The sequence below is a fragment of the Xenia sp. Carnegie-2017 genome, unplaced genomic scaffold, assembly GCF_021976095.1.
Source record: "Xenia sp. Carnegie-2017 unplaced genomic scaffold, XeniaSp_v1 HiC_scaffold_22, whole genome shotgun sequence".
Lineage (NCBI taxonomy): Eukaryota > Metazoa > Cnidaria > Anthozoa > Malacalcyonacea > Xeniidae > Xenia > Xenia sp. Carnegie-2017.
This window is the reverse complement of record NW_025813485.1, coordinates 16,555,072-16,563,248: the sequence shown is the minus strand read 5'-3', so window position 1 is coordinate 16,563,248 and position 8,177 is coordinate 16,555,072. Positions and strand designations below refer to the sequence as shown.

General features: G+C 31.0%; 1 protein-coding gene across 1 annotated transcript; it reads left to right on the top strand.

Moving 5' to 3' along the window:
• Window positions 1–388: 388 nt before the first annotated feature.
• Window positions 389–2,638, top strand: LOC124447101 (oncoprotein-induced transcript 3 protein-like; the record flags this gene model as incomplete). The annotated part of the gene is made up of 4 exons (XM_046997998.1): window positions 389–815; window positions 1,363–1,936; window positions 2,107–2,341; window positions 2,436–2,638. Coding segments are annotated over 3 exons (1,233 nt in total), but the record flags the coding sequence as incomplete, so codon positions are not given.
• Between the last annotated feature and the right edge of the window lie 5,539 nt (window positions 2,639–8,177).

Below are 8,177 nucleotides of genomic sequence, written 5' to 3'. Positions count from 1 at the left end.
CATTACTTTAAAGTTTCAATTCAAAAGATGCATGAAAACGTCCTGCTTTAGATGGGGGATAGTGAAGTGCGTTGAAAACTTCCTTTACTACTTGAACTAAACTAAGGTAAACAGTTGAGTCTTTGTGCAATAGAAACTTCCTGTATTTTATATAAAAGCCGAACGAAAATGATCATTTTTCATCAGTGTGTAGTGATTGTGAACATTTCAGATCAACTTCAGGGATTTTAACAAAATTATATTCAACAAAAGATGACAAAGATGTTCATATTGTCTTTCTTATGTTTTTTCATTTTCCTTATTAAGATAAACCTGGGAGGTAATATTTTGTACAAAAATTTAACAAAACACTTATTTTTTTACAAACCCAATGGGTGATTAAAATTCTTTTTATTTTACAGCAGTTTTTACAGAAACTGAAAAATGTCCTCCAAACTGGGTTAATGATGCTCAGTCATGCTATTACGTCAGTACGTACAGGGCATCGTGGGCCAATGCTAGAATTGCTTGTCAAAAATATGGAGGAGATCTTGCTGTTCCAAAGAACGAAGCCGAAACTAACGCCATTGGCAAGATAGTCCGAAGCAGACGTTTGAATGACCTTTACATCGGTTTATGGCGAAACAAAAAGGACAAGAAATTCTATACTGTGCAAAATAAAATACCAACGTACACAAACTGGGCACGCGGAGAACCTAATGGTCCTAATTCTGAGTTTTGTGTACATTTCATTGGTTACCGTCATTGGAATGACTATACATGTACTGGTAGCTACTTTTTCATTTGTGAAAAATCGGAATCACAAATAAAGAACTGTAAGTAGTCATGTATATATTTAAAGGAGTTTTCCCTCATAAAATACATAATTGATAGTGCTTTGGATTGACTTCTCAGTATCAACTTAAATTTTTTTTCTCGACTTAAGTGCTGAAAATTATGGATTATCCAGTTTGCTAGTATATTAATGTTTGTATACCAATGATAATCCCTGTAGACTGTAGTTTTATCAAAAACAAAGCTTTTTCTTGATTTTATCATTCATCATGAAATTAAAGAACTCTATTGTTTATATCTAGTATTAATTTAACTTACTATACAAGTTTTTTAAAATAATTCACAAAGACTTTCTCCTGAACGCCTTTGCATAAGGCAACTCAATGTAAACTGTGAAATAAGTGCATATCCCGATAAGCATTGCGCGTATCAAATGAACAAAAACTTTTAGGTCTATTTTCTGTCGTAACACTGCACTGCTATAACTTTGACTTTTCAAATTAAGTTAAAAACTAAAAATTAACTATGACATCACCCTTAAAGTAAAAATAATCATGAAACAAACTCGTCTATTTTATGAAATTTCAGATGGACTGACATGTGGCGAGAATGACATGACCTTTATAATCAAGAAATCATCGTTAAATATTGTTTCATCTTCCCAACTTCAACTTCTCCACAGTTCATGCAAACCTACATCAACCAACTTATATTTCATCTTTACAACCACATTAACTGGATGTGGCACAAAGATGACTGTTAAAAATGGCGGAAAAGAAATTTCATTTCATAATAAAGTCATCGAAAGTTCTTCAGGTTTTAATAACACCGTTTCAAGAGCAAAAGAAATTCAACTTCCTTTTAAATGTTCTTATCCTCAAAGTTATCTTGTTTCTTCTTCAACATATGGCCTTAAAAATTTCGCCATTTCAAACGAAACCGTCAATAAACAACGCAACATATCCATAATCATGTCAATTTATACAGATGAATCTTTCAGTCAGTCATTGAAAACAGATCCATCAATGGGAGATCGTCTTTATGTTGAAGTCAAACGTAATACAAGCAAAACAAACTCGACATTTGGTGTAAAGTTGAATGAATGTTTTGTCACTTCAAAAAGTCATTTGGGTGAATTCAAATATCTTCTTATTGAACGAGGGTAAGTGCTATAACACATTTATTTTATTCAAATTTAAAACGACAAAATATTTCTATCCATAGAAGCCATGGAGCTGGGAAGGAAGATAATTTTTTTCAGTAAAAAATAATTTTCCATCCATTTAATCATCCAACAACAATATCAAATCTCATTTTCAACTATCATTATAGTTGTGCAAAAGACAAGACGGTGAAATTCTATCAAACGTCATCTCACCTGGCAACGAGATTCAGTTTTCTTGTTTTCCGTTTTCGTGGTTTACATCATTACCATACACGTGTTCATTGCAGAGTCAGTTTGTGTGTAGGAAAATCTTGTGCATCGGGATGTCAATCATCTAAGAATAGAAAACGTTTCTTGTCACAATGTATCAGTGATGAAGAAATCAGATATTTCTACTAAAGAGTAAGTATTTATGTATCGCAATGAATGACTGGAGTGATGCATAATATTTCATAGTCACTAAACATACATTTTATAACTTTGACATATTTTATAGAAAATGGCAACGGGTGAAACAGTTTAACGGACCTTGATTTTTGGACAAATATTACTTTGTTTTATTTTGCATGTCTATTATTTTTTATTACAAAGATACTGTTATGTGCGAGCAACTTGATTAACAATTTGTTGACTTTGTAATCATTTTTAAAACGTTATTATCTATTGCTTATAATCATTAAATGTTTTCTTCAGACAAAATTTTTTGTTTTCTAAAATTCTAGCGGTAAATCAACCAACCTTGTCTTAAAGACTTGCCTCCAATAAAACATGCATAACAGAGTGTTTGAGAGATATTTCTATGTGGGCACTATGTTTATATCAAACTTTCCAAATCATAAATAAAACGTCCATAAACAAACAATACTAGTGTAGAAAAACTTCATCAATTTCTGTAAAACTAAGTTCACTAGTTTTACAAATATAGCAAAAGTGCATAAAATTGAGGTAATTTTTGTCAAAAATGCAACATGTTTGTTTCTTTAATTCTACTATATAAAGCTACGCATGCTTTGTTTTGCTGAATTAAAAATCGAAGTAATTTTGGGTATTGAAATAGTGAAATCAACCAATATTTAATTATTTACTATTTAGCTTTGAGAGTACGTCTTTATAAGAAGCAATCAACGATAAAAAATTAGATTGCTTTTTATTTTGAAAAATTGAATTTCATTTTCCAGATCAAGCCATGTATTCACAACCGAGAAACTTGTTCACTCGGCCCCAACATCTTTTTAATTCAATGGAATGGAGTTTAATGACAATGTTGTTGATACTTGTGATAAATATTTTGAGTATATGCCAGCGTACACGCAATGTATGTCTGTGATTGTTTAGTTACCATCCAGTACAAACAATGTATGTCTGTGATTGTTTAGTTACCATCCAGTACACACAATGTATGTCTGTGATTGTTTAGTTATCATCCAGTACACACAATGTATGTCTGTGATTGTTTAGTTACCATCCAGTACACACAATGTATGTCTGTGATTGTTTAGTTACCATCCAGTACACACAATGTATGTCTGTGATTGTTTAGTTACCATCCAGTACACACAATGTATGTCTGTGATTGTTTAGTTATCATCCAGTACACACAATGTATGTCTGTGATTGTTTAGTTACCATCCAGTACACACAATGTATGTCTGTGATTGTTTAGTTACCATCCAGTACACACAATGTATGTCTGTGATTGTTTAGTTATCATCCAGTACACACAATGTATGTCTGTGATTGTTTAGTTACCATCCAGTACACACAATGTATGTCTGTGATTGTTTAGTTATCATCCAGTATACACAATTGACTACAATCGTTTACTTTTGATCGACTATTCAGCAAGAATTTCAAATCAAGTAGAGCTTTCTCATAGCGTCCTTGTGATCTTTGATACGCTATCAAAGATCACAACGACGCTATGAGAAAGCTCTACTTGATTTGAAATTCTTAATCAATTGTAAGAAGAATCAAGTCTACCCGAAATTTGTAAGATGGAAGAACATCACACGCATAAAGAAAAAGAAAACTCAAGCACGATATTTACATTTGCTGTTGAACGACGCCATTCAGCAAGAGGTTTGCAAAAATACGTAAAAATAAGGTTGGTCTCTAACGTCAAATTTTACATGAGACGAATATATTAGAAACAAAAGATAACGAGTAATTTTATCTCTTTTTCCTTCGTTTTTAGTACTAGGCAGATGTAAAGTTCGATATTTGAAACCAGTCACAAACCTATATTATCAATCTCGCCTCTTGTTCTACTCGAATAATTATAGTAGAATTGTGTGACAATTGTCAAAAAGTTTTTCATTTAATTTGCATATGAACTATTTACTACATTATAAAATTTATAGATGTACATTTGGTATGTTTATACACAACTATGTGACTATTTTCTTAGCTGCAATTTCGTTGTTTTAATTGTGTCTTTATAAAATTGACTTTCCTATGTATGTATGTAAGCGAGTTGTTTATTAAATTGTGATTAAAACAGACCATTACTCCATACTTTATATAAAACGAATCTTACAGTTAAGAAAAGCAATTGATATACTGTTTCTTGCACAAGAGGTAAAAATTTTACATAAAGATTGTTTGATAACAATATAACTCAGCAACTGCAGGAGACTCGATTATTTAATTCGTAAACATATACTTATCATAACTTGAATTTTTCTTGCAATAATTGTTCTAAAAATACAGACTTTTTGTCGATGTAAATCATACTAAAAACTTCCTCAGAATGTAGTTGTTATCGATTACTATGTAAATATAATCTAACTTGTATCTTCTTAATTGTATTTTGAAGAATTAGAAACTTAAATTTACGAACGACTACGAAGAATCAGAAAGAGTGTTCGTTGCTTTCTCCTAAAAATATCGCAGATTGTTTTGCTAATGTTTGTTGTTTCATTCGCTCGATTTAATCCGTTCGGAAATTTTGTGTAACAAGATGAATTTTGTGTGTTAAAGTGAGTTTAAGTGCAATTTTCTACATTTTAATTTAGTCAATTTGCTACCTCGATTTCTCATTTTGCATTTTGATCGAAACATGGGATTAAACTTGCACAATGCAATAAAATTAGAGTGAATCGAAGGGCATAATGATGATATGTGTCAAATTTTGTTTGATGAATACAAATTATACAATAAAACACTCAAATCAAACGTAAGGTACTTCGAAATCGACGCTGAATCGTTGGGAGGCATAGTCTTATGCGGATGTACACATAAGCTTGATTCATAAGTTGAGGGAACAAATAATCGTACTCTTCACAAAACTTCGCAACCAAGACGTAAAAAAGTTATAACTAAAAAGACAAGATATACAAATACAGGCTTCACTCTGATCACAGTACTCCATTGATTAGTTTAATTGATAAAAGACAGGAAGCAAATGAATGTATTCAATAACTTTAAAGTGTTGTACGAAATAAAAATATTATGTGGGCTGATTACGTCAAACGACAACTAAACATAATACGTGTCAACTGTCAAACTTTTCAGAGCAGGAAAAACAATTAAATACTTTTGCAATGTGGCAAGTCTTCGCTTTTAAAGATTAACTTTTGTCAACACAAGTAACACATAGCATCGTTAGAAAAGTAATCTTTTCAAATTATTTCAAGAAAAAAGTAACAAAAGGCAACACGAACTGTTCGCCAAAAAATAGCAATACAAATGTCGTTTGTATGTAATTCAACACAAGTCATAAGCGTATTTATTTATCGGTTGGGTGAACTATATCTCATTGAAAGAAAAGTTGTTGACAAAATAATATTTATAGCAAAAATTGCTTTCAGTGAAACTGATGATGCAACCAGTAAAATCTGTGAGAAATCTCGAGAACTTCTTTCCTAAATGTGACCACAGTCACGTGACATAAAATCCAAGCAAGAGGGTTCAGTAAATTAGAAAAGATTGGACAGTTATTGGGTAATTTGATTGAACATTAAGCAAAAAGCACAAACTACAAATCTCAGATAAGTTTAGTGGAAACAATATTAATTAAATATATACTATTTTTGGAGCTATGCTAATTAATTTACTTCATTTTATAACCATATAATTGACAGGCTACTCAAATATAAGCGTAAGTACATGTTTTTATTGTGCATTGTAGAATTTACTATCTTTGCAAATATTTCAAATTAGATTATGCAGAAATACGTAAAAAAACTTTTTTCATGGCATTCGCACTCCGGGATGCAGTTAAAAAATTATTGTGGATTATAATTTTATAAAAAGTCCTTTTTCCGCTAATTATAGAGTTAATTGGCTATATTAGCAAAAAACAAATGATTTTTTGAAAGTAGAGTATATATATACGTAGATAAGATAATAAAATGCATTGAAAACTTCCTCTTCTCGGCAACTCTACACGATGTGGATTGTGAAAGCAAACATTCCATTAACTTTAACTGGAGTCTTTGTAAAGGAAAAACTTCCTATGTTTTATTTATAAAAAGCCTAAAGACAACGATCATTTTCATCAGTGTGTAGAGATTGTTAACGTTTCAGGTCATCTGTAAGGATTTTATCAACTTATTTTCTACGTAAAGATGTCAAAGATGTCAATATTGTCTTTTATTTGTTTTATTTTTATCATTATGATGAACTTCGAAGGTATTTAAATTTAATCTTGTTTTTCTAGATTCAGTAAGTTGCATTTATGTGAAATGTATTGGAGAAAATATATATAGTAACAAAATTATTTATGATTTTGTAAAGCTAAAAGTTTATCGTTTAAAATACATTGGCCAACATTCTAAACAAATCCAAAGTATCGTTTAATGTAGCAAGATATAGATGTTTTGCACATGCTTGTATCCATAGACAGATAATCAAATATCTTATGTAAAAAAATCACAGGGAGCTGGCAAATAGCAAAGTGAATATATAATAAAATGTTGTCCAAGGCGTCGATGTTGAGATCGAGTTAAATAATCATATTTCGATTAACTATAACAAAATGCTTTTAGAAGAAATCACTGATGTGTAAAAGGTTTTAATTCATCATAAAACTTGCGTGAAAATGTAGGAAATGGCATTATAGAGATCCTGCAATAAACAATTTATAAAGGTCCATTCCCCGAGCCCCACAGAAACCAGTAATGGCAAGAAAAGTTTGATAGACAGGTCAAATCTATCCCCCGAAATGAATCTGATTGATTCTTTACTTATATTGATTGTTTCATCATAGCTTTTATAATATAGGCGAGTCTTAACTTGTCTCGACAACACCGAGATAAGAAACGTTGTCATTCAAAGTCTGCAACCTATTCAAATTTTGACAAATATTGTAACACATACTTATGACACTACAATGAGCCTGTTATGAAGTTCCAGAATGTGATAACAATATCAGTGAAATAAATGTTTATGCATACATTATTTTAACATTCTATTAACATCACAAAATAAACGTCTTAATTTATAAATAAAATAAATTATGTCACAGTTATAAACATGTTAATTAAAAAAACAATATATCACCCTACAAACTTCTTTATTTCAAAACAATTAAAATAATTATGTCACAATTGAACTTGAGATTGAATTTATAAATATTAAACAAAGAAACTCATGTCACAATATGAACCATTTTCCAGCTCTCAGAAACAGCGACACAATTTCAAAGTAAATCTTTCTTGGACGCAACTTGAAAAAACGTCAGTACACCAGACTCGTCAATCCAAAGCGAAATCTTAATACTTCCAGATCATCCTCAAAGAAGTAGTGATGGATCATTTAGTCCGTTCAAATACTTTTAGTAGATATTACATAAAATAAAATATCGATCGATTGATAACAATCCATTCGAAATAAAATGTCAAATAAAAAATTGAAAGCACGTGAATGTAAAACTGAGTCCAATATCTTTAAAGGGTCAGATTGGGTTTCTGCTGAAATTATCGTTTGGTAAAAACGCCCGGATAACGGATGGAAAAACGGACGGCGGTTAACTCATATTTCAACCGTTGAACACAACATGCGTTTTTCATCGTGCCATCTTGTATAAAAATGTTTGTAAAACATCTCAATCTAATTATTTAGTGATGGCTTTGAAGTAGAACCATTTCACGGTCCGTAATTTTTTCTTCATTAATTTCACGATTTTTTTATCCTGCTATTTTCAGAAGAAAAAGACTAAAGCGTTAGTTGCTTATTTTCTTCATCCCCATACCACATCCATACAGATGGTGCGTCAAATGCGTTAGTCAAATGTAAT